Source organism: Poecilia formosa, unplaced genomic scaffold (genome assembly GCF_000485575.1).
Source record: "Poecilia formosa unplaced genomic scaffold, Poecilia_formosa-5.1.2 Scaffold19, whole genome shotgun sequence".
NCBI classification, from domain to species: domain Eukaryota; kingdom Metazoa; phylum Chordata; class Actinopteri; order Cyprinodontiformes; family Poeciliidae; genus Poecilia; species Poecilia formosa.
Genome location: NW_006799958.1, coordinates 2,652,212 through 2,678,246, shown reverse-complemented (window position 1 = coordinate 2,678,246; position 26,035 = coordinate 2,652,212). Strand labels below are relative to the sequence as shown.

At 40.7% G+C, this 26,035-nt stretch overlaps 2 protein-coding genes across 2 annotated transcripts in view; both read left to right on the top strand.

Annotated features, from left to right (window-relative positions):
- Positions 1-12,269, top strand: part of trappc10 (trafficking protein particle complex subunit 10) — a 27,116-nt gene extending 14,847 nt beyond the window's left edge. The window contains exons 9-23 of the mRNA XM_007547242.2: positions 358-472; positions 825-901; positions 1,061-1,152; positions 1,424-1,564; positions 1,894-2,003; positions 2,487-3,019; positions 3,763-3,904; positions 5,648-5,806; positions 6,486-6,715; positions 7,120-7,220; positions 7,959-8,082; positions 8,307-8,471; positions 8,608-8,788; positions 9,821-10,015; positions 10,656-12,269. Coding sequence (XP_007547304.1) covers positions 358-472; positions 825-901; positions 1,061-1,152; positions 1,424-1,564; positions 1,894-2,003; positions 2,487-3,019; positions 3,763-3,904; positions 5,648-5,806; positions 6,486-6,715; positions 7,120-7,220; positions 7,959-8,082; positions 8,307-8,471; positions 8,608-8,788; positions 9,821-10,015; positions 10,656-10,903 — 2,613 coding nt within the window. The 3' untranslated portion in view covers positions 10,904-12,269. The remainder of the gene's footprint in view (positions 1-357; positions 473-824; positions 902-1,060; positions 1,153-1,423; positions 1,565-1,893; positions 2,004-2,486; positions 3,020-3,762; positions 3,905-5,647; positions 5,807-6,485; positions 6,716-7,119; positions 7,221-7,958; positions 8,083-8,306; positions 8,472-8,607; positions 8,789-9,820; positions 10,016-10,655) is intronic.
- A 2,186-nt stretch (positions 12,270-14,455) lies between these two features.
- On the top strand, positions 14,456-17,095 carry gdf3 (growth differentiation factor 3). The gene is made up of 2 exons (XM_007547241.2): positions 14,456-14,822; positions 16,000-17,095. The coding sequence occupies exons 1-2, from the start codon at positions 14,471-14,473 to the stop codon at positions 16,854-16,856; spliced, it is 1,209 nt and encodes a 402-aa protein (XP_007547303.1). The 5' UTR covers positions 14,456-14,470; the 3' UTR covers positions 16,857-17,095.
- Positions 17,096-26,035: the final 8,940 nt, after the last annotated feature.

Genomic DNA, 26,035 nt, shown 5'->3' with positions numbered 1-26,035 from the left:
CGTTGGGCTGGACCCTGAACGTTGGGCTGGACCCTGAACGTTGGGCTGGACCCTGAACGTTGGGCTGGACCCTGAACGTTGGGCTGGACCCTGAATCGGGGTGAAACACTTGACACCTGACCTTGAAAAAGGACTTGTGAACATCTTCGATCTCTACAAACAACATGCAACTATTGAGCATATTTATTCTGTATAGTCAGTAAAGCCCCATCTGTTCCTCTTTTCTCAATTTCTTTACAGAAGCAGAGCGAAATTCTTATTAACTAAAGAAGTAATTTTGTTGCCATCTGATTAAAATGTAAGAAGGGGGAAAAAAAACAAAACAATAAAAGTATCCCGTTTTTTCTGTTGTTGTAGCTGAAGAGTTTGGGTGAACTCTGCGGCTTGGTGTCAAAAAACGGGCCGACGTCCGAGGACCTGAACAGGACCGTGGATCTGCTGGCAGGACTCGGGGATGAGAGGCCAGAAACTGGTGAGCTTGGACCTGTAGATGTAGCTCTGAGATTTGAAAAAAATTGATTTCCCTGTTAAGCTTATTTGTTGCTTCTAATTGGGACAGGTTTTTTTTTTTTTTACATCACTTTGCAGCAGCAACCCAATGAGCCTCCTTTAGATTCAGTCTAGCTGATTCGGGACAAGAGTTTGACTTCTTCTATTTATCTCTCCAGCTCATTGTTATTTTAACTTGGATATAAAATAAAAAAAAGAAACAATCTGTAGGAAAGCTTAATACCTGGTTAAAGAAATTAAATTAAACCTGCTTGACTTTGGTTTAAATTGGGAAAATAAGAAAAATAATGTTTCTCTCAAATGTCTTTATCCAGTCAACAGCTTGCAGAGTCCTTACAAAAAGCTGAAAGAAGCCTTGTCATCCGTGGAGGCTTTCGAAAGGCACTATCTTGTAAGTCCGTCTCACTCTAACCTCTTGGCGTATTTCATTAAAAAATATTGCTCCGGTTGTCCCATCGATCTATTTTCTGATGTAACGTCCTTGAAACATTGGATCAAATTTTTTTCTCTCTCCTCTTTCCACCTCCTTGTTGGCTCTCTGTTGCATCAGGAACTTTCTCATGCTGCTATGGAAATGTACCAGGCCATCGGCCGGCTGCGGTCCGCCAGGCTGGTGGGGAAGAGCCTGGCTGAGTTCTACATGTAAGCAAGTTTGGGAGTAATGTAATGTACTCCAACTATGTAGATTGGTGCGCGTTTAAACCTGAATACCAGAAACATTTATTTAAAGAAATTACTTTTTTTTTTTACCTAAATTTGTAGATTTGGTATTAATTATTCATTTAGTTATTGACGTAGTTAGCATTTTAGAGTATGGAAAAGTTTTTTTCAGACTGTTAATGATGTATTCTTTTCTACAATAAAAAAAAATGGTGACATGTTTTGTTTACCCGTCTGCATGGGTCTTTGACAGGAGGAAGGGAGACCCTGAGCGGGCGGAAACTTTCCTGCAGGAAGCTCTGAAGTCGTACGTATCGGAGGGGTGGAGCCTTCCTGTGACGCACACCAGGAAGCAGATCGCCGAGTGTCAGAAACTGCTGGGCAGAACTGAAGAGTATCCTTGGCTTGCGACTAACGTCGGCTAAAACACACCACTTACATCTGCGTTTTTGGTATTTATATTAATGGCATTAACAAATACCGTTCACTATTGACCCGTGGAGGGAAAGCTTCCTTCACTGTGTTTTATGATTTTATGTCAATTTGCAAGAGTAAATAATTATGCACATATAATTAACGGAAAAACAATTAGAAAAATTTTGGCGGGGTCATTAGACGTGGAAAGATGACCTTTAAAAGCAGGCTTTTTTTGTTTTTATTATATTATTATTATTATTATTATTATTATTATTATTATGTGGTTTCCTTGACAACAAACTGCAGCTACTTGCAAACCAGTGCCTTGTTGGCCGGTGACGTGAATCTCTCCACGGAGGAGAGGAAGCACTTTTGTCAGGAAATTCTCACTTTTGCTGGCAGGTCCGGAAACCAATGTGAGTAATCAGTCATGATTTCGTAAGATATGAAAAATATTAAAGTGCATTGGTGAGTTTTTAATCAGTTTGTTGCAGGTCTGGTGCCTTTTATTTAAACATCTGTTTCTGCTTTGTTTTAACTTGGAATCTAATGAAATGAGTTTGTTAAACTCTCAGTTGAGTTTTCATTAATGTGTCATCCAGCGAACATGTCAGCATGTATAAGCAGAAAGGCAAAGATAAGCAGCGAGAAAACAAATTAGTGAGATTTATAGTAGAGTTACTGCTAGGGGTGCAACCACAAATCAGCTTTGGCCAACTGCAAGAGATAAACCCCTGGTTTCTGCAAATGGACAGATTAAGGAACTGATGAAATGCAAAGAAAGAACTTCCCCTGCATGTATATCTTGAACAGGACTGATTTCAGTGGAGCGCAGTTATTAAAAAGTACAAAACTTTTTCCTTCTCCTCACTTGTATTCTCTTTCCCCATCTTCCACAGCTCACAAAGTGACTCTCAGCATGAATGTCTTCGCTCAGCTAACGCGGCTACAGTTTCACCCGGCGGCCGCTTCGGTGCACTCCGGAGCCGTGCTGCAGGTGGAGCTCACTCTGAGGTGCCTGATGCCCGTCTCGGTGCGCATTCAGCAGCTGGCTGCTAGCATTCACTTTGACATCGATCACGGAGGGACTCTCAAGAGGTCAAAGGGGACGCTGAGGAACGCAAACCAAGGGACAATAGAGTTCAAACAGGGCAACTCCTCAGCAGGTCCGCTCTTTTCCGCGGCTGCCGGTCCCGCGCTAGAAATGGACGAGATTCAGGACAGGAGTCCCTCGGACAATTCTCTCAACTCCGTAGGAGTGGTGTGCAAAAACACCCACCTGATCATTCGCCGCCGCGAGAACGGCTCGCCGCCGGAGACGTCCAACTGTGTCAGCCCGCCTGCTGTCGCCATGAAGGAAGGAGGACAGATGCTGAAGGTGCAGAATGTCACGCTAGAGCCCGGAAACAACAGCATCACCTTCACAGCACCCGTAAGAAGGTTTTTGGTCTTACTTTTTAACATTTACTTCTTTAAATTATGTTTAAAGTAAATTCATATGACAGAGTATTTAGGCCAAGCAACAAAAATAAATAAATCACTTAAGAGTATACAGTCATTTTATGTAAATTCACACGACAGAATATTGGGGCCAAGCTAAGAAAGACTTTTTAAAGTATTTTTACAAGAATAAAATCGTAAAATTATGAAAACAAAGTAATATTCTGTGAAAAAAAGTTGTACAAGAATTAAGTCATAATGTTACTAGAATAGTCGTACGACAGTAACGATACGAAATGCTGTAGTAATACTACAACAAAGAAGTCATAGTAATACAAGAATATAGTCTTAATAATTTGAGAATAAAGTTGTAACATTATTAGAAAAAGTCATAATATTGTGCAAAAAAAAAGTTGCAATAATAATGAGGACTGTAGAGCACCCTAGTATTGGTTTCACATCAGCATCAAATTATTATCAGTTGCAGGATTGTTGGAAATAATTGTGGAAACTTGAAGAAAGAATCACAGACGGCCCAAGCTGGTCAGGATTTCAAAAACTATCAAAATGTACAATATCAATAAAACAATGTTTTTCCCAAGTCATTTTATGACTTATAACATTATATTTTCATTAGAAAGAAAATCTTGATCAAAATGGGAGATGTTCATCATTTTCTCTGTCCCCCACATTTTGCCCATTTATTCTCTGCTTTCCTTTGATTTTGCTCCACAGAGTGGACAGCCAGGTACTTACATGTTACGGCAGCTGTGCGCCACGGTGGGTGAAGTGCAGTTTGTGCTGTCTCATATCTACCCATCGGTCCGATATGAAGTATATTCTCAGGAGCCCCAGCTCACCGTGGAGCCACTTTCAGGTCTGAATTTATGTTGTACGAGTAAAATCCAACCCCGGCTACATAAAAACAAACTACATGTTATCAAATAAATAGTTTATTTTCCTGAAACTTAAAACAAACTGGGTTGTAAAAAAGGTCAAAACATCATCCAAGTCAGTTTTTCTCAAACTGTGACCACCATCGGTAAGGGAACGCCCTCTAGTGGTCCGCGAGGTACTGCATGTAAACGACCGTTTATTTGCCGTGACGTCAGCTCAAAGTGCGACGCTACAGCTAGCTTAACAAAGGATTGTGTTAAAAGAAATAACAAAACAAAACTGGCTTAAAACCGGGTTACTCAAAAGAAAAGCTGCAGATACCGGTGGAAAGAAAACACCAGGAATATTATCTGATCATAGGAAGCTAAGTGATAGCTGCTGAGTGTTGATGTGTCGTTCACTAGCGATTGGATTCCTTTGAACGGCTCTTTGCGGTGAACTGTAGGACTCGACTCAGTCAGAACTGTTCCTTGTTTTTTATGACTTGGTAATGAATGGACCTTACCAAGCCCCGCCCAGAAACGCCCCTCGACAGTCCCACGTGGCTGCATGTCTCACAAACAAAGCCTCGCGGAGCTTAGTTTCTATGTGTAAACATGGCGTCTTTCGTTTCAACTGACTCTCTACAAAGTATTTCTGAGTCGATTAGTGTAGCCTTTCTGCCGGATTTTCAAAACATATCAGCCATGACAGTGGACAGGGGAACCAACAAGTTCATGTCATCTTTTTTGGACGACATCAAGGTGTTTGAGCCACGGGATGCCTCCAACATTGTGCGCATTGCAGCTAAATGCTACCGATCAATGAGGAAAACAGCAGATCCTCACACCCTCAGCATAAATATGGCTGTGGACAAGATCACTGATGCCTATTGTTCTTGCAAGGCTGGGTAAGTCGGCATTCATGGTTTTGAGGGTTACTTTTGGAATCAGTGATTTCTGTTGTTGGCAAATGTTTGAGTGTGCCTAGGCCTGATACTCGGTACTAGCGTGGCTAACACGATTACAGTTTTGTAAAAAGCCTTTTCAGGTAAAATAAAATCTTTAATGTATGTCAGATACGGTACACATTTTATTGATCTTACGACGGTTGAGCTGCAAATGCGGTCGTGCACAAGCTTTGATCCAAGCTAGGCATTCCGTATCAGATTTGGGAAATCTGTGAATTTTATTTCCACAAATACGATCAGGATACCTGACAGCGGAGAACCATTCTTATTTGAGTTCTGTCGCAAAAACTTTGATTGTGTAGATTGTGGTCTGCTAGTCCACAATCCACATTAGCATGTGTTACTACTGTAGCTTTTGTTTGTGAGACGGTCAAGCACGTGGTAGCTGCGCAGTGACGTCAAATGGGCATTAGCCAATGAAACGTGGACCCTGTGGTAAGGTCCATGATGCTCTGCTTACACATCTATAGCTATTGTTATTCTTATTTAATTAAATGACTAAATTCAATTAATTAAATAGAATTAATAAATGCAATTGATAGAAATGGGTGGATTATTATATTTAATGGTGTCGAAAATTATTTTTTGTTTCTGCTAAAGCAACTCAAGTCTCAGAAACACTGTCCTAAGTGAACAGACTGCTTTAAAAATTCACATTCTGCAGAATGAAATGAACTCTGACTCACTGAAACGAGGCGTTTTGGTTCCACTGAGGCCAAAAGCATTCTGTCGTGTCGTTCTCTTGCTCACTGTGCTTCTGGTTTGTGTCTTCAGAGCCTCTGTTGGCCGGGATGCCTCAGTTGGTGAAATTCACCCTGCTGACGGGTCACTACACTGTAAAGAAAGGAGACGCTCTGCAGCTCAGCAACACAGAAACCATGCCCATCCTGCCCTCCTCCAGCTGCACGGCCCGCATCAGCAGCCCAGAGGCGGGTCAGTAACAACAGCCGCTCATCACTGATGCAGTCTAACATATTCTTGGATTTAATTCGATCTTTTTCAGCATCGTATGAGATGCGTATGGGCGCTTGAAATCCTGGAAAATGCTTGAATTTCTGTTAAGTGGTTTCAAGCTTTGGAAAGTGCTTGATCTTGATATTTGGATCAGTGTAGTTGAAATAAAGGTTGTCATATTTTACATGTTAAGCTTGTTGAAATAAGAGGATTTTTTTTTTATTGTTTCATTCTTGGGACCACTCAGGTGCACAGCATGTGTGTGAAAGACATTTCAAAACATAACATTTTGCTTTATTTTAGTTTACTTTGTGCTTGCTATGTAGAATACTACAGCAAGACATTATTATTAACAGTGATAAATGATATCATATACTGTTAATCATGACTTGAGACAGTCTATTTTTTTTTGTATTTATCTCCAAAGTGTGGTGTTGGAAACATTTGAGAACTCGCCTCAAAAGTGCTTGAATTTTACTTTGGGAAAACTGCATCAACCCCAGATGGATTAGATTTTTTTCTCTCTTTTCAATGTTTTTCAAATCAGGTTTTGCATTTACTGGGATAAAATTAGAGGCTGAAGCTGTTTTTTAAAATTTTGTCAAAAGCTCTTCACATTGTCATTCCTCCTTTTGTTTGTTTTTTATTTTTAAACCAGAGTTGGTGGGTGAAAGCGTCCTGTCCATCCAGTCGTCTGAAAAGGTGACGAGCATCAGCCTACCTCCAACCCCGCCCTACCACGTTCTGGAGTTCCAGCTCGAGGTTTTGTGCATCATCCCGTCTGGGTCTGAGCGGCCGGCCAACGAGAGGCTGACCAACGGGGAGGTGCGCCATCGACCTCGCAGCTACAGTCATCCCGACACACCCATGACCGCCATTGACCAAAGGGTGAGGAACACAACACTTCGTGTTTTTGTGTTTTTCTAGCGCTCTGCAGCAGGAGTGGGATTTTCCTTTAAGGACATAAAGTTGCTGCTATGGCCTCCTAGTTGTTCCAGATTGAGAAACTGAATGCAGTATGTTCAAATTAACAAACCAGAGCCACGCTGAAACCAGAGTTTCTTCTAGACGTGTGCAGCGGGTCGTTAGTACCAGAGATTAGAGTTTTGTAGGTGTTTTCTGATATCCGGTATTGCTTTAGCATTTAATCAGGAAATGTCTGTGACTCTGAGAAACCGAGTCGATCGAAACTGAGACGATGAAAAGTGGAAAGAAAACAATGTTGGCTGAAACCAGACAAGGTTTTTTTTTGTTGTTGTTGTTGTTTTTAACGGTGGAGTTTCTGTCCACAGATGTCTATCGACTGTCCGTGGTCGATCTACTCCACCCTGCTCGCCCTTACCTTCTACATCCCCTTTAAGACCAAACACTCACTGCTTTCCGCTGGCAACAGGTGAGGCAGCACGATCATAGAATAATCTGTCATCCAGATAAAAATGTTTATGGGATTATATATTTATATATATTATTTTATATATATTATATATTTGATTATTCTATCTATTATTTGACTATTAATCGGGTAAAGATTCTGCAGATTTCTCACTTAATCCTTTTTATGCATTATTAGAACATTATAACATACAAATAAACAATTCAATTATTTATTTAAAATAAGAAAATACACAATGCATTGCCTAAAATACAAGAACATCATTCCTTTAGAGTCCTCTTGGCAAAGGATGCATCTGCTGCTAAATAAATACTTGTTAAAAGCTCAGCTCTTGACTTATCAATACATTGTAGGGCTGATCTGGTGATTAATTTTTTGGATTAAATGATTAATAATTGGATGCAAAAGATGCTTTGTTGGACTTTTTTTTTCTGAAGCAGACGAAACTAAAACTGACACTAGGAGTTCTGGATAAAACAGATATACAGAAAAATAAGATTTTTTTTAAATTTCAAATACAAAATGTAAATATTTTTGCACAGTTTTAACATTTCTGCTCTTATTATGTTTTTCTTTTAGCAAATGGTTTTTCAACAATCAATTAATCGCAATTAATGTGATTAATCACAATTAATCCGATTAATCGTTTCAGCCCTAGATTATAATTTGGTAAAATCAGCATTGAATTCTGCATTTTCTCTGGCCTTACCTTTACCTCTGTCCCCTGTGACTCCACAGAAAGTACATCCAGGTGTGTGTGCAGAACGTGTCAGACATGAACTTCACCCTGGCAGACATGAAACTGACAGAGAAGCAACACTCATCGTTGGAACTACAATCCTTTAACACTAAAACAAATCAGGTGAGAAAGAAGATTTTTCTTAGTTGTAAACGGAGAGAAGAACAGTTCAACTTAAAGGCTGCAACACGAGCCAAGTTATCCTGTTAAGCCGAAAGCTCCATTCGGACTTTTGAAGTGATCACAAAGTCCTGTTTGTGAAAGTATTTCCAGAAGTGTCCGAGGATCAGGACCTGGACATGATTGACGGTGTACATCTGTTAATGGTGCTTTCTTCCGCCTCCTAGCTTCTGTGCAGCAAGCATAGCGTGTTCTGCTTGTGGGAGGTGAGGTGGAAGGACGACCTGCCCTCGTGTCTACAGTGTGTTTTCTCTGCCAACTTCAGTCCGCTTAACCAAGACAGCTCTGCCTTCAAACCGTTCCACTACCAGTTCCAGCTGGAGAGAGTCACTGTGAGTCACTGAAACGTTTCTTCTTCTTCTTCTTCTTCCTCCTGTGGCCTGAACGCTCGAGTAGTCCTGTCACTATTGTAAATAAAGACTGCAGAAAGAGAAAATGACGAGCCAGCCTCTTGTTTCCTGCTGTCAGACATTGTACAGCGTGAGAGCAGAAATCCTGCCCCCCACGGGAGAGCAGCACTGCCGCTCCGGTCTGGTCTGCGAGCTGGAGGTGTGTATAACACGACTGACTGAGCCCTCGGAGGGAGAGGTAGCTGAGGACAGCAAGACTGACACGGATGGACTCAAAACCACCAAGCTTATGTATGAAGGTGAGTCGGCAGCAGCACGAATGCGATCATGGTGAATTAGCTTGGATTTCACTTTTCTTTAACACTAAGCTGACGGGTGGATCTAAATTCAGGGCATGACACGCCTTCAAGGTTTTTATTCACACAGGACATTGCAAACCCAATATCATTTTCACTTTGTGTTGGTCTGTCACATAAAATCCCCAATAAATATGCTGAAGTGAGAAGTGATTAGGGATTAAACTATTAGATTAATCAGATTAACCGCGGTTAATCGATTATTGGAATAATGGTCAGTTAATTTAACAATAGATTAATTGTCACCTTTGGTATACAGACTAATAATTAAGGCCGTCAGAGCAGTAAGTAAGCCAAAACTGTACAAAAAATATATAGATTTTGCATTTAAGATAAAAAAAAAACTTTTTAAAAATATGTTTTACTCAGAACCCTTTATGTGGCATCATTTCAGCTTCACATGGGTCAAATCCTGCTGAAAAAATAATAATAAAAAAAAGAAGCACTTTTTGCTGTCCAACTTTCAATCAGTAAATGCAAAAATTAATAAAATAATTTACAAATGATCAGTCGTACACAATAACAGGAATGCTGCTATTGCATTTTAGGCATTAAAATATTTATTTTTCTTTATTTGAAAAGGAATTTAATTATTTGTTTATTTGTACCTTGTGATGTATTTCTAATACCTAATATTGTATCAAAACAATTTGAGGTTGAAGACGTTGAAAATGATCCATAGATTTTAAATTTTTCTATCTGATCATTTGAATAATCGATTGCTAAAATAATCATTAGTTGCAGCCCTACAGGGGACGACGACGCGTAAAAAACGACTCACTAAAAATGTCTGCAAGCAACTAGATTCTGAGAATTGATCATTTTATGGTACAGATGATCTGATTAAATAAATCTCAAATTATACATCCATAAATAATAATATTGAAGTAGAGGGGAACATTTAAGATGCTGTAAACGTCGCTGAAAAGAGCAGGGGCTGAATGAAGGCTGACTGCCGTGTGTTTGTGTCCGCAGTGGCCGACAGCAGCAGCAACTGGGCCGTGTGTGGGAAGAGTTCAGGGATGGTGCTGATGCCTCTCAGGGTCAACGCCACCCACAAGGTGCAGATCGAGGTCATGCCCCTGTTCGCAGGTCACCTGCCCTTCCCCAAAATCAAAGTCCTCAAGTACCTCCCTCACAACGCTGCAGCGGCCATCCAGCCGGACCCCGGTGAGACCCCACAGGAAGTAAAGCCTCTGTAACGCCGGACCGATCTGATCTATTTTATCAATTAATCAAATTTTTAGGGTTTTCAAGATTTAATTTTTAGAAAATCTGGATTTTTTCTTTTTTCTTTTCCCCTAGCCAATGCACTCCTTGCCTTTGTGTAGTTCAGAGTGATATCGGCACATTTAAAACCTGTCATCTTGTCTTAAAGCTTCTGTTTTAAATTAGCTTTAAATTAGTAAAGCCTCTATGAATTCAGGTCATTTCTACGATAAAGTATTATGGCCAAGATTTTTGTTTTTTTATTACAAGAATAAAAATCATAATATTACCAGAGTAAAGTTGTAATATTAGACTTTACAGAACTTAAAGTAGTAATTTTACTACTTTATTTGGTTTATTTTTCTGCAAAATAAAAAATTAAGCAGATGATTGGTGAGAGTCTTGTGGAGTTATATTTTTCCTTTACAGTTAAGGAAATACTTCTTCTTCTATCATTTAAAATCCAAACTCAGATCTGTTATCGTCCAGCTCTAGTTGTAATAGTTTGGGGTTTTTTTCTGACTGATTCAACAGGAAGGGTGATGCTCATCCTCCGACTCGTGCTGACCTGTTTTTAATGTCCCCCTCTCCTGTCCCGCAGACAGCTGCGTGGAGAACGACAGCCTGTCCCTGCTGGACAAGGCGCTGGACGACCAGGGGGACACGGCGAGCATCCGCAGCCGCGGCAGCGTCCACTCGGTGGGCAGCAGCGACCAGCAGCAGCGGGGCGTGGCCATGCCGCGCCTGGAGCCCTTCAGCCCGGGACAGGTGTTCAACAACAGCCACTCGCAGCAGGTCCTGGTGCTGCCCACCGCCGACGACCACATCATGGAGGTCAACGCCACATGACCCTGGGGGTGAAGACTCCTCCCTGTCATCTCTGGACGAACTCCTCTGAGCCTCCGGAGCTGGTCCAGGCCGGGGTCCGCGTCCAACGCCGCCGACACGGACCCTCTCCCCCAACCCTCTTTCCGTCTACGCATGAAACGTTCACTTCACTGGAAACACGACGGACTGCACAGTGAAGAGCCAACGGCACCCGACGACGAGTTGAAATGAAATCGTGCTCCTTTGCCATACTTTGTACACATCTCATTGAATGGATTTATAGATATAAATATATAAATATATATATGAACTGGAGAATCAAATCTGCGCCTGTCGTGCTATTTTGAACTGAAGGAAAACACTCCTGATTGTCTCATGTCGCACCAAAGCTCTCGATGTTTGTACGCCATGATCTGCTACTGAAGTACCGTCACGCCGAGTGGGCGTGGCCTGCTAAAAGTGACGTCCTGGACCTCTTTTTGGCTTTATGTGTGTTTGAGATATTTGCCTTCATCGCTACAATTAAGTTAAAATATTTCTTTTCTCATCCTCACCAACTCTTCTGCTCCATCACGTACCTTAAAGCGAGAGAATAATATTAGGATTGCGCCCCCGAGCGATCATTATGAGTAATAGCAGTAAAGAGACGGTGCCTCATACTGAATATTAAGAAAAAAAAACATGTTGTGGAAGTTATGCAGTTAAATTTAGGTCCATTTTGAGTAAATACTGCTATATCTCTAGCTGATGTTCCATTAAAATAAGTCATTCTCATTTAACTAGTTAAAATAAATGAGGGGGGGAGGAAAAGCTCAATTTTGACTTAACAATAAAACAAATATTTGAAGTTCAATTTGTAGTGTTCAAAAGTTAGTCTTTTAATACCCCTGAGAATTCGGGGACATTCTTTTTTCTACTAAATTAAGCTAAAAATCAACTCAAGTCACATTTAAACCCTGTGAGAAAATAAGAAGCTTAGACTGATGAGGCGGTGTGTGTTTTCTCCTGCTTTGCTGTGGCTCTGTATGAGTGTGTGTGTGATCAGACTTCTACAGCGGGATCAGCCAGCGGGCGGTACAGACGGTCTACATGTGCATATTTATTTGCTGTGTGCGCGCGCACACACACACACACACACACACACACACGTGTCCCTGAACCTGTCCTATGCACACATGCTGCTGATCCGCCATGATCGAATGAGAGAAATGAGGAACTCTACCATTTGTTTTCTAATTTTTTTTTTTCTAAAGAATGAATGTCAGCGACCTCCGCCCCGCCCCTCGACCCTCTGCTGTATTCTGACCTCTGTACATACTGATCTGTACATAATGATTGAAATTAAAGAGAATCTTTGATGCCAACTGTACTAAAAACAACAAAAAAACAATCGGTTTTGGTTGGTTGGATGTATCGGAGTTGAAACGTTTTTAGAAAATTACATTTACACATTTAGGAAAATGTGAAAGTTAAATTTAAATTTTGTTGTAGATCAGCCAAACAGTTACTCACTGAATCAAGTTTAAATCATTAGAAGCATAAAAAAAAGCAGAACAGTGTTTTACTGTGATCAAAAATCACTAGACAAAAGAGTAGACGCAGAGGTAAGGTATTTTATTAATTGAAATTAAAAAGCAAAACTGAACGACTATAAGGATTTAACTCTGATTTCTAGTGTTTTTCTGTTAATTTATGGCTTAAATATCGTGTCAAATTAGAATATTATATAGACTAAACTGAAACATTACGACTCGGAATTATGCAGTCCAGATGTGAGTCGTCCATCGGACCTCAATCAACCTCTACATGAAGGGTAAGTCACAAAAGGTCATTGCCGGATGTACAGAGTGATGTACTGCAGGAAAGTTGAGTGGACGGAAAAACAGAGGTAGATATGGTATATAGAAACAACCTGACAAAACTTCCCACTTTGGTGTGGAAGAAGAACCGGACTGTTTCTCAATGGTCCAACGTCCTCTTTTCAATAAAAGCAAACTTTGCTTCTCATCTGGAAACTTAAGATCCCAAAGCAGAGGTTACAGAATCCCACGTTGCTTTAAATCCAATGTGAAATTTTCCCTTCAGGTGATGAGTTCAGGAGTTGCCGGGTCATCTGGGTCCAAAGTCAGAGCAGCTGTCTACCAGAAAACCTCAGAGCACTTCATGGTTCCCTGTGATGAAGAGCTTCATATAGATGCCGATTTCATTGTCCAGCAGCAGTTGGCACCAACCCACTTCCAAAAGAACCGCTAGCTGCTTTGACGACCGTAGAGTCACTGTTCTGGACTGGTCAGCAAACCGCTCTGACCCAAACGACCCAGTGGAGAATCTGGGGAAGATTAGAGACACCAGACCTCTCCTGAAACAACACGAGCCTTCTGAACAGCTACATGCTATGGGCTAATTCATGCTAATGAAGCCCAAAACTATATACTAATTAATCCTTTTGCTTTCAATAAAAATTTAAAACATTTGAGAGCACAAATCCTGTGGCTTCAGGGGTCAACTGATCCCGTTTAGCTGGGTTAGGGTTATTTATAGCAAGTTTAGACAAAATAGCTTGAAAAATGGAACATTCAGCTGGAAAAAACTGAAGTGCTGATGCATCAGTGTTGCTTTGAGGAAAGTTTCAAAGACACGAAACCGCAATCAGTGATTCTGAAAAAAGGAAAGAAGAAACGTTACATTTTTTCTGCATTGAATGATTTCAATAATAATCAATAATCCATAATTAATAATCCAGTTTCGAACATAGCGTCTGTTTCAAAAAGAGAACACAAAATGAGCACGATGAATAACCATTAAACAAAGCAAACAATTCCTACAAGGACTGGGAACATTTTTTGGATTAAACATGTAAGCAAAAAAAAAAAAAAAAAACCTACAAATTTTGCACTGCTGCTAACTAAAGTAGCACATGTCAATAATATAAACTGTCAGAAAATAAAAAAAAAACATTTTATTTATTTTCTTTGGGGATGTTTAGTGTAGTACCTCCACTGCCCACCAGGTGGTGCAATAAACTCACCACGGGAGCAGAATGAAGTTTGGTGTCAGGCCGGTCCAAAGTCTGAGCAAAACTTCTTGCTGGTCCCATTTATGTCTACATCCAACCCAAACAGGCCAGCTGAAGGTAGAAGGAGTCCTAAACCAGGATTTCATTTTGGGGCCAACTACAGCCTGGAACTTCACAGTAACCTGGAGAGTCTTATGCTAACTGATGTCCAGCTTATCTGCTGAATATGCTTTAAGCGTTTATCTTTAACACACAGTGCATAAAAACAAAGTTTTGACTAGCTCATGGGAGAAAAAGACGGGATCAAATGAAATTTAATCAAATGGAAGAAAACCAAAATTGAATCTGAATCAGTGCTGTCTTTCACTATAAAAGAAAAACCTAGCTGTTTTTATTTTTGACATATTTTACTTATTGCATTTAATTCTTTCCTGTTGTGTAAATAAACGTGGAATACTTTCTGAATAAATAGCTTCTGAAAGGAATTTTGCAGACAGTACTAGAACCTTCATGTTATTTCAGTCCACCCCCCACCTTATCTGTGGCCCTTCCGCCCGCTCCTCATTAACATAATGACCCAGCTGCACAGCGGGAGGCTCCCAGCGCTACAGGTGAAGAACCACAGAGCTCCACTTCAGTCCCCTGGACCAAACATGGCTGCTCTGCTGGTGTTAGCTGTGTGGCTTCTCGGTCTGCAGGCCTTCTCGGACGCGGAGGACAGAAACACCCGAGAGCGGCTTTTCCTCAGCTCCCTCGGTCTTTCTGAGCGGCCGCAGCCCGCAGGGAGCCACCGCCGCCCCGTCCCCTCCGAGCTGTGGAGGATGCTCCGGAGGTCAGAGAGCATTCAGGCCCGCGATAGCGACCCCTGCACGGTGTCCGAGTACGGAGTCCGCGGCAACATCATCCGCTACGTTCAGGACCAAGGTGAGACTTTGGTGTTATTGAGTTTAAAACTAAATGTTCCCCTTGGTTGACGCGAGACGTGTTTTAAAATAAAGTTAAAGCTTTATTCAATTTAGTTAGCCTAGCTGTAAGACCCAACGCTTTCACTGTTTAACCATTTTAAAAACATTCATGTATTTCTTTCTTTTTTTTGGAAAAAGATTAACACCAAGTAGTGCTTACTCGTGAAGTGGAAGTGTTAGCCCATTCTTCTGCAAAGATTTAACTGGGTTTCATATCAGTCAATATCAATATAATTTTTTAGTTTTATTAGTTTGTTTTCAATAATTGAAATGCTACCAAACTGGTGATGTGACCTTTCCTGTTCCCCCCCACCACCCACTTTCCTCTTGAGCTCATTTTCTCCTTTAACTAATGTGGCAAAACCTGAAACTGCTGCTGCGCACGTCAGTCAACACATTGCTGCTTTTGATATTTTTCCTTAAATTGTGAAAACATTGAGTAATTCTCCTATCCTTCGCAACAATGTACTGCGACTCATTACATAAAACTTTAATTAATAAATTAAGACTTGAGACTGTAATATAAATAAACCAAAGAGCCCATTTTTTAAATATTTTTCCAAAGGACTTTAAGTGACATTCTTCAGCTTAGCATATAGAAGAAATGTTTTTTTTTTTTTTTTTTGTAAATCAAGTTACTGCTTTCTCAACTTTAAAATGTGCTGCTATGCTAAAATGATAGCAAACCCCTTACTTGTCTGGTAAGTTTGGTGCGTCTTTGTTCATAGGAGATCAGCCTCGGAGGGAAGAGTAACGACCAGGATTTGCATACGGACCCCATAAGACTAGATGCAGTGTTATTTATTCATCACAGCGTTGTTCAGCAACGAGGCCGGGTAAACCAAAAACGCATCCGATTAATTTAGGAAGCGGCTCAGGTAAAGGCTTTTCTTCTGGGGTCTGTAAATCACCCTGGGCCGCTGCTTCAGCAAAACCCAGCGATGCTGCTGCTAAAAATCACAGAGTCCAGGCGCTCTGTGTGTTCCACCGAGAAATAAAGGGCCGTGAAATTTCATCTCCACCGTTATTTATGTCGTTGTGCGCTTGGTGTCTTTCAAGCACCCACACCCCTTCGTCACCCCTCCCCCCCAACAAGACCTTGTTAAAGCACAGCTCTCCCTGCTGGTGTCTTGCAGGCAGGCTGGTGTCGGGTTGGAGCAGCAGCTGTCAGGCCTGTCTGGTGAAGCAGCTTTTCTTCAACGTGTCTGTCCTGCAGCCTGTGGAGCTGCTGTCTCTGGCTCAGCTGGAGATCAGGCTCCACTGGAAGCCTCTGAGGCCCGCTGGGTTCCTGCGGGGTCCCCGAGCCGTCAGCATGTCGCTCTCCAAAGTGATCCGAGCCACGCTGCGGGGAGCCGATCCCCAGGCCAATCGCAGGCTCCTGCTGTCGCGGTCGATTCGGCCGCAGCTGGAGCCCGCCGCCATCGCCATGGACCTGACGCCGCTGGCGGACAGCTGGCGCAAACCGGGCCACAACTACGGCCTGGTCGTGGAGCTGAGTCCGCCTCTTGGTGTGGATCCGGATGAGCTCACGCCTTTTCTGCCGGGCAACGCCTTCCCATTGGAGGAAGCCTGGACCCTCCCTCTGATTGAGGCCTCTCTGGTGGTCGTGTCCCTGAACCCTCACCAGTGTCACTCCCGGCAAAGGAGGAGCGCCGTTCACCTCCCCGTGACGCCCAGTAACATCTGCAAGGCCCGTCGCCTCTACATCGACTTCAAGGACGTGGGCTGGCAGGACTGGATCATCGCCCCGCCGGGCTACATGGCCAACTACTGCCACGGCGAGTGTCCGTTCCCGCTGAGCGAGAGCCTGAACGGCACCAACCACGCCATCCTGCAGACGCTGGTCCACTCCCTGGACCCGCAGGGCACGCCTCAACCCGGCTGCGCCCCCATCCGCCTCTCCCCGATCTCCATGCTCTACTACGACAACAACGATAACGTGGTGCTCCGACACTACCAGGACATGGTGGTGGATGAGTGTGGCTGTCGATGAGACCGGTTACCAATAGCAACCGGTCCGCTTTTAAGTTCTGTTTCTTAGGTTTTTTGTTGGGTTTTTTTTTTGACTAATGAATGAGATTCCCTTATTGTCACCACTGTTAGCTTAGCTGTGAATAGAGCTTTCCAGGGCTTTTGTTTTTAGTATAGTAGTTGGCAATTGTAAATAGAGTAATATTTGTATTTGTCCATAAAAATGACATTTTTAATAAAAGCTAATGTTATTACAAATTGGTCAAGTATTTGTTGTTGTTTTTTTTTTCTTTGATTTGTAATTAATTAGAACATTAGAATCAATTTGACTAGAACAAATAATAAAAAATAATTATATGTGGTTTGTGACTGAAGATATAAACTGGTAAAATTTTGACCGTCCAGCAAGTGGAACTGATTAAGATGAACACTTATTATTTTTTGTTTGTTTGTTTTTTTATAAGATCGTAAATTGAAAATGTTTACTGCAACACAGGCTTTTTTTTTTTCCTTTTGTTAGTTTTGTTTTGAATATCATTGAAGTCATGCTCAGCAAACTAAAGACAGCAAGGATTTCAGGAGAAAGTTTTTGGCTTTTGTCGCTGAGATTACACTAAACTACCAAAAAAAAGTAGACAAGATGAGCTTAATGTATGACAATATGACATAAAACCATTTACATCTTCTTTGTAATCTTTATGGGGAACTTTTCATGTCCCAGCAACTGGGCTTTAATCACATTTTTACATTTATATTTATTGATGTTCTCATGGAACCAACAGTGAAGAAAATGGTAAAAATAACTACCATGGCCCAATATTTGGGTTTTTTCAAACATTAAATGGAAATCATCCTTGGCACTATAAATCTAAATTCTTAGAAATTTTTCGCAATCGACAGACTGGTACTTTCTACATTAGAGTTCTAGAATAACTTGGAAGATACAGATAACAAAAAAATACTCTAAAATGCACATCATCAAGCTCTAAGAAAATGTGCAGAAAATATTTGGAAAAGCCAAATGCTTTCTCGAGAGATTTAAAAAAACATATATAATTATACATGACAATGATTGAGCTATTTGGCCACAATGACAGAAGACAAAAATTGGCTTTTAAATTTAAAACTACAGTACCGACTGTCGGCACGGTGTTGGAAGCATCATGCAGAGGGTCAGCTTTGGTGGTAGTCATACAGCCGCAATGAAGTGGTGAAAATTCAAATTCCCCACTGACAACCCAACTACGGTGAGACTAGGAGCCGATTGGCTCAGGAAGACTAGTTTGAACAGAATACGCTGTAGAAAACTGTCAACATTTTGTTCTAGATCTGAATATAAGTTTGATCAATACTAAAGAAAACAAAACAAGCAAAACAAAAGTGGACACATTTTGAACCCTAATTGCAATCTACTACTTGAAGCTAAAATAAAAAACCCAGCAAAACACAGAGGAACCACAACCAGCAGCTCTTTTCATCTCTTAAACGAAGAGTTAAACTCCCCTTATCTCACCTTCCTACATGATAACACCCCAACCCCCGTCCGTTGCCGAGCAAGACGAACCACTGGGGGTTGCCATGGCGACCGCCAGCCTCTCCAGCAGCCGGGGGGGAGGCTCGGCGTGTCGTCGCTTCGCAGAGAGAGACTCCGTGGTGTGAAACAGAGTAGGTGAGGAGAGCGAAGCTCCCACAGTGTTGCTGCAAGGCTCGGCTGCAGAAAAAAAGTATTTGCTCCTTTTCTGTCGGAAGGAAATTATTCAGATCGTTCCATAAATTTAAGCTGAGACAATACTAAAAGTCCATTTCAAATTAAGGTTAAAAAAAAAGCTATCTAATCTGATTTTAAGGGAAATAAGTAATCCTCCAAGACTTCATGTAAGGCAGCAACGACCGCCAGCCATCGATTCAGAAAACTGAGTTGTTTACATGCCTGTGAGGGAAAGTGGGCCCACTTCTACTCTGCAGACATGTTTTCATTCTGTGAAACTGAAGAGTTTTCACAAGATTTCAATGAGATGTAAGCCAGGTCTTTGACTAGGCCACTCCAAATACCTTCATCAGAGTGTAGGGTTAGTTGGTGAGGTTCAGATTATTGTCTCGCCCCTAGAGGTCTTAATGTCGCAAGATGATGGGGGGACGTTCTCCTTCAGGATTATCTGATAGGACAATTCATGGTTCCATCAGTGACTTTCAATCATCCAGGTCCAGAAGAACCAGAGCATCCCCAGACCATCTCACTGCCTACATCATAGTCTTGTCAGGTCATTAATTAACTTGTCTTAGGGGATAATTAGGATGATTTTTCGGGTGTTGGATTATATAATCCACAAAAGTAAGATGTCTATTTTGTTTTTGTTTTTTTGTTTTTTTTGCATTCTGCACAAATGACTTAATTTACATATTTTTAATCTTAATGTAAATTAAAAGTTGGTTTCATTTACCTATTAGGGCAGAGGTGTCAAACTCATTTTCATTTTGATGCCATATCAAAAATCTGAATGTTCTTAAAGGGCCGGTTGTGCCAGAATGTATTAATAAACCAATTAAACTGCTGAAATATCAATAAATAGTTTTTCCTCCAGGATTTTGTGATTGTTTTAGTGGCTTTTTTTTAATCAAAATGACAGATTTTGTGGTGCCAATTTAGAAATATTTGTAAGGAATTTTTGTGATGTCGCCGTATCAATTATGGAATATAACTTGCTGAAAAAGGCAGCAGCCACTTAAACTCAATGTCTTTGACCAATTTTGAGAAAATTTACAGTAAAATCTGAAAAAATATGGAGATCTGTTGATTTTGTGTGAATTTTGCAGATTTGTGAAAAACTGGAAGGACTCATTGATGTAATTTGGAGTCTAGAGGGCCACATAAAAAGCTACAGAGGGCCAGATTTGGGCCCCCGGCATTCACTTTGACACATGCGTATTAGGGGGTAAATGTTCAAGACCATTTAGGTCAGGGATAGGGACAGCTCCTCCAGACTAGTGGCAGCAACAATTAACAACAATTAACCTGGTGGAACCGTGAGTTTGCCAAGCTCGTCGCCGGAACTGCTTCTCAGTCCAACCCTCCCTATAGTGGTTGGAAATGGCATAATGGAGAAACATTACATAATACAGCCTCATAATTTTTATGCGACTGTAAACATCTTGAATTCTCTCGTCACTGGGCGTCCTAGAAACATTACGTGTTATGTGTCCAAACTGTAATCCGCCTTTGAACTGAACCTCACCGTTTTCTCATTTCAGAACAGTTGTTCCAACACTCAGACACTCCCTGCAGTTCCAACAGGAAAACAGGATTGTCACCGCTCTACTTCTAGTAAAATGTACACAGATCAACAGTGTTTGTAGCTGTCGAAAAGGGATTCAAGATTACAACATTAATTGCAAACTATTACTAAAAACACTCCAGACTGTTTCCATTGGGAAAGAACAGTTTCCAATTCATAGATTTCAGCTCAGGAAGCATTTGTTTTCCCCATCTGTGCTTGTGTGGATGTCTATATCTTGTGTGGTAGAATGAGAACACAAACACATCTGGTCTTATTTTTAGAACCCGCCAAACAGCCAGGCTCGTGTCAAACCTTCGTCGAAGAGAAGTCATTATGAATGTATTTTATAGCGGTTTCATAAAAAGAATGCAAGTGGAGGTAAGGTCAGGGAGACACTGACATTTAGAGTTATGGGACCTCAGGTAAGCACCCCGTATTGGACTTTTATCGGTGTGATAAAATCGCAGCACTTTGACATTTACTATTTTAAAGACAGCGGTCATTTGTAGGCTGTTGTGCTATTAATGTGTTTGGACATTTTTATGGAAAAGACCTTACATCTGCTCTTGACGATAAGCTGTTCAGATTCAGGAGGATGGATCAGAGCCAGCGGAAGCCTTCGGATTTGAAATTACAAGATCGTTTTTTTTTTTTGTTTGTTTGTTTTTTCTTTTTCAGCCAACTAGCATGTAACGTGCTTTTGGCCGAATATTAAAACTTGCATGTTGAGTTATATTAATATCTCAGTTCTGCAGACACAAATTGGCTCTTTCGGAGTCAGAATTTGGTACTTTGTGATCGTTACAAACTGTTTTACACGTGTTCAAATGCAGCACGGTGAAGGAAAATGCGGTGCAGTCTGTCTGGTGACGAGATAAATTTGACCGTAAATAAAGAAAAAGAGGCTTGAGACAAAGTTTATGGTCTCTGCATTTTATTACTGTGTTTTTAAACTACCAGAAACCCAAAACGAAAAGTAAAAGTGACACTTTTATGTATTTTAACTCTGAACAGCCAGTTTGTTAAGCGGTGCCACAAAATGCATTTGTGGGTTTTGTGGTAGGATTGAGTACGACGTGGCACAGTCGTTAAATTTGTAGTGGATGCCACGGCAGCACGACTGATTCATGGGATTGACAGACCAATGTGCAGGGAGTTCATCGAAATGTTTGAAAAAACAGCCATTTTGGTGCTTTGGGCCATCAAGAAGAGAAAATGGATCGCGTTAAATTCATCTTGGAGTCTCGATCTCTGATTGGCTCACCTGGCTGAAGAAGTCCAGCAGAGACAGAGAGCTTCCCTGAGAAATCCTGCAGAGGACAGTGAGGGGAGCTGAGAAGGTCATATAGACGGAAACACAGTCTCGCTTTATCCATTTTATTAGATGCAACAAGGAACCGATTCTAGTGATTCTCTGAATTACACAGAAGCTTTCAGCAGGACGGAAATGAGCAACAATCATGTCCTCGAAGACTCAACTTTCTTTTTTTTCTCTTCTAGTCTAGATTTTCAAATTGAATTTTAATTGTTCTGTATTTAATCTGACAAAGTCATTTGCTTTCAATCATGCCGTAGCAATATTATACCGCAGATTAACTTTGCCGAACAGACACAGAAGATGGATGAACGCGAACAGAGGAAGAGTGTGTGTGTGTGTGTGTGTGTGTGTGTGTGTGGAGGGAGTGGGTGTGGGTTCAGGAAAAAGGAAGGAGCCTCAAGCACTTCGACAGCTCTTTCTCTGTCAAAGACAAAGTCATTTCCACTTCGCCCTCTGGGAGCAGCACTACACACTCTATCTCTAATAGTCAGACTCACAGCAGTGTTTTGCTTCCCGTCTCTAAAAGTGAAGCTCTGCCTCTTTCCCCCTCGCTCCCAAACGAAGCCTCGGTAGGTGATGGATGAGCAACAGAACTAATTCATCTCTGTTTTGTTTTTACATCGCTGGCTTTCTCGCAGAGCCATAAAAGCAGAGCAGTGGAAGTTTAGCAGAACTTTAAACAGCTAAATAGCCATTAAATAGATTTGTATTAAACGCCCCCTTTGAGCCTTAAAATATGGATGAGGTGATACTGGCGTTCTGAAGAAATGGTATAAACAGCTTGGTTGCACTCAGTCAAACTTCAGCTTGTCTTGAAACGAGCTAAAACGGGCATGTTTCATAGTAAATAAGCTCATATTGTTGTGATTGAAATTCAATGCATAGCCATGCTACTTATTAGAAATACCTGTAGCATTTTCTAATGAGATGAATATATAAGATGAAATAATATTTTTTTCAATGGTAAAATACCACAGATTAAATACTATTAATTACATTAGTATGTTTTTGTAATTACAGGAAGCTGTAGCTCATTCCCATAATTGACCCACACTGTAAACCTTTATTATTCTGTCTCCATCTTTAAATGTATTCATACAGATTATGAATAACTGAAGATTTTGTTTTGATTTTTTATTTTTATTTTGTTTACCTTCTATCCTACTGGTCTAGTTAAGCCCTACAAAAATATGTGCATAAAATCATTAGTCCACTGGCCGAACATTTCTTGTGCCACACCCACTTCACAAGCACTTGCCAACTCGGATCTGTGACTGAACCTTCTTGGCTGCAGCCATTTTTTGCAATGCGCAGTCAACATTGCAAACGATTAATTTAATTGTTTGTATTTAGAGGAAAGGTACTCACTAAACTGAACACTCTTCAAAATAATACAAATATGAAGGTGAAATTATTTGTCGTTGTTGCTTCAATTTAGACAACTGATAAAGATTTTTGTTAAAGGTCCTGTGAGGAGCTCATGCTAAAACCCTAACAACATTTAAGTGACAAGAAGTTGATAAAATGCTGCTTTAAAATAACTTTTTGACGCGGCTGATGTTTTTTCAGCAAGGAAAGTTTGCTGCTGAGTATTGTGTACCAGTGATGCTTCTAATTTATGTTGGCACATATTAACACACTACATTAAAGGCAACATTAAAATAATTGCTAAATGTTAAGGCTCAGTAATGGTTTCTCAAACCTTTTATCACAGGCAGCACTTTGAACGTTATAAGTTTTTCCACGTTACCATTTTGTGTTGCCAAAAGCTCTTGCTACTTACCTGCTACCTTAGAACGAACTAAAGCAGTAGCACATCAGGGCCTGGAAAAAAAAAATTAAGACTCTTATTCATGGGCGCTAGATGAGTTGCTAAAAAACTTGGTGTTCCATTTTTACTTCAAAGTCGACGTTTCCAGATGTCCAGTTGAAAATAAATTGCACAACAGCCAGTCTAAGAACTGATTCTTTCTGAGCACCACAAAGAACATGAAGGAAAAAAATGGATCCTGACTTTAGTGAGATTAAAAAAAAACATTGATGTGCAACTATGGGTCAATCCTGAGACATACGAAACAAGTACAGCAATGGTGAGTACACATACCTATGGGGGTATTTTACAGATTTTTACTTCTAGCATACGCAGACACTTTCACTAATCCTACTGACCTGCCAGTTTTGGTTGAATTCATCAACAACCAACTGCAGATCTCCGGACAGCTTAACAGGTGTTATGTCAGTCTGCATTTGCGATGCGTTTCTCCCCTTACAGCTCGTTTTCGTCTCGTAACCGACACGTTCAGTGGGGAACACGTTCGGTGGAGAAACGCAGACCGAGGCGACACTGGCGTGGCGAATCACAGAAACGGCCATATTTCAAACATTTTGCAGTAACTCTGGATCCATTTACTGTTTATTTTCTCCACGTCCCTCTTAGTATTCAGTAAATTCCAGGTAGACGAGCCGGAGATTTCAAACTGAACCCCGTCACCCCCTCTCCGCCTTAAATCCAATATGGCTGCTTTGCGTATAAAACGTTTTGACAGTAAAAACTGCTTATCTGCACTTCTAATAGTCTCTCATTTGCATTTACCTCCCAGAATCTGTCAGCATTTCTTTTAGAAGCTAAAGTACTTGCACCACAGTTTGGGAGCAATGGTGTTACAGTTTTTCAGCTAATTTGCAGCTTGTTTGCATGTTTTGGTGATAAAGTTAACAAAATTAAAAATCTAACTCAGTTTGTAAGCTTAATCACAAACATCTCTGAAAGTAATTTTGACGCCAAATTATATTTCTCATTTCCTGAAATGCCTGGAACTATCCAGTTTTGCTCAACAAAATTACAACCAAGCACTAAACAACCAAAAAAAAAAAAAAATGCTGGTGCTCTAGAGCTTGGCTTTTATTTATTTATTTTTCCCCTAGTCATCCTGCAGTTTGATTCTCCCACATGATCACAGTCAACGAGAAATGAATAATCAATTCCAGTGAAGATGAAGCCTGTGAAGCCAGTATTACTCAGCCACACTCACAGCATGTTGCCACTTCCTGTGTGCGTTTCTGTCTCCAGACACTTTATCAGTTTGACGCTGCGGGATCCAGCCGGGGTGACCGACTGCATGACGGCAACAACAAAAATTCAACAAAAAGTAGCTTCGAAGTTAGATAAACGGTGCAAAAAATTGCACAAAATGGGCCCAAGTTTGTATGAACTCAACGAGAAATTCATTAAACCAAACAGAATGTGTGAATCTACTTAACTTTGAATTACCTTGTATATATTCCCATAACTAAAGTAACAAATGTTTTTAAAAATTACATGAAACACAACAACAAAAACAATACAGATTTAGTTTAAGTGGATAGAAGAAACCCCATTCAATTTTATTTTAGTCAAAAATCTGTTGTGTTGTTTATGTGTGTGTTTTTATAATATATAAAACTTCTGAGAAACAGAAATTGGGGCTCATGTCAATTCAGCAACAGGAATCCACTGTTCAAAAATGGTATTCAGTTCATTTTTTTTTCTCACATGCAAGAAATACTTGTGTATCTTCAGGAAACAGCGCTAACCCTTATCTGAACCTTTCTAACACTTAAGGAGGTATTTTAGTGTCGGCCAGCAGGGGGCGCTGTGGTTCCAGATGAAAGTGTTCACACGCAGTGTCTGTGCTAGTGTGTGTGAATTCTCACAGCGTGGGGTAGCTGGTTAGTGGTTAGGTGCTGAGCAGACCACTGCAGAGCCCACGAGCCATGAATCTCAGAGAGAAGTGGATGTGGGAGTTTCTGTGGGTTGGCTTATTAACATTTCATTTCTTTATTTCCCTCTAATTTTACCAGAAAAGAAACAACAACAACAACAACAACAATACAACTTTAAAATCACCATTAAACATCAATTCGTCATTTTCACCAGGTTTGGGCTCTTAGAATAATTCCAGTCCATATGATGTCAAAACAGACAAAGGATTAATACATTTTAAAAGTAATGTCTGCCTGTTTGTGTGTCGTATTTGTCCACAGAATCACAATGCTGGGAAAAACAAAACAACAACAACTAAAAAAAAAAAAAACGATTGAACTGAGGTCTTCAGATTGTTGATTATCTGTAGAAGGGTTTTTAAACACAAGGGGCGGAATGGCTCTCTAATGGAAAACGAGACAAAACCAGTTCAGGAAACACATTGAGACGATCACAGAGAGAGACAGAGAGATAGAGAGAGAGAGAGATAGAGAGAGAGAGGAATGACATAAAGACAGGAGATAAGTACCAGCAGAGTCAGTGTGTTACTGCAAAAAGAGCTTAATACTTACAGCCCATTAAATATGCAGCAGGAGAGTCTTACAGGAAGACATGTTATTGATGTATGATTGCTTCTTAAATAGACTGCGCAGGGCACACGTGAAATTAAAATAGATGCAGGATAAATTAAGTGTCTTGTTTTTTCCCCCCCCTACAAGATAAAAAACAAAACAAAACAATGTAATAGAAAACGTGCAAGATTGTTTTTATATTTATTTTAGAAATCATGTTTAGTGTCCATACACTGGCCCCTTCACAGTCCGTTTCCTGCCCTTATTTAGCCTGTAATGACACGTTGAGCTCTC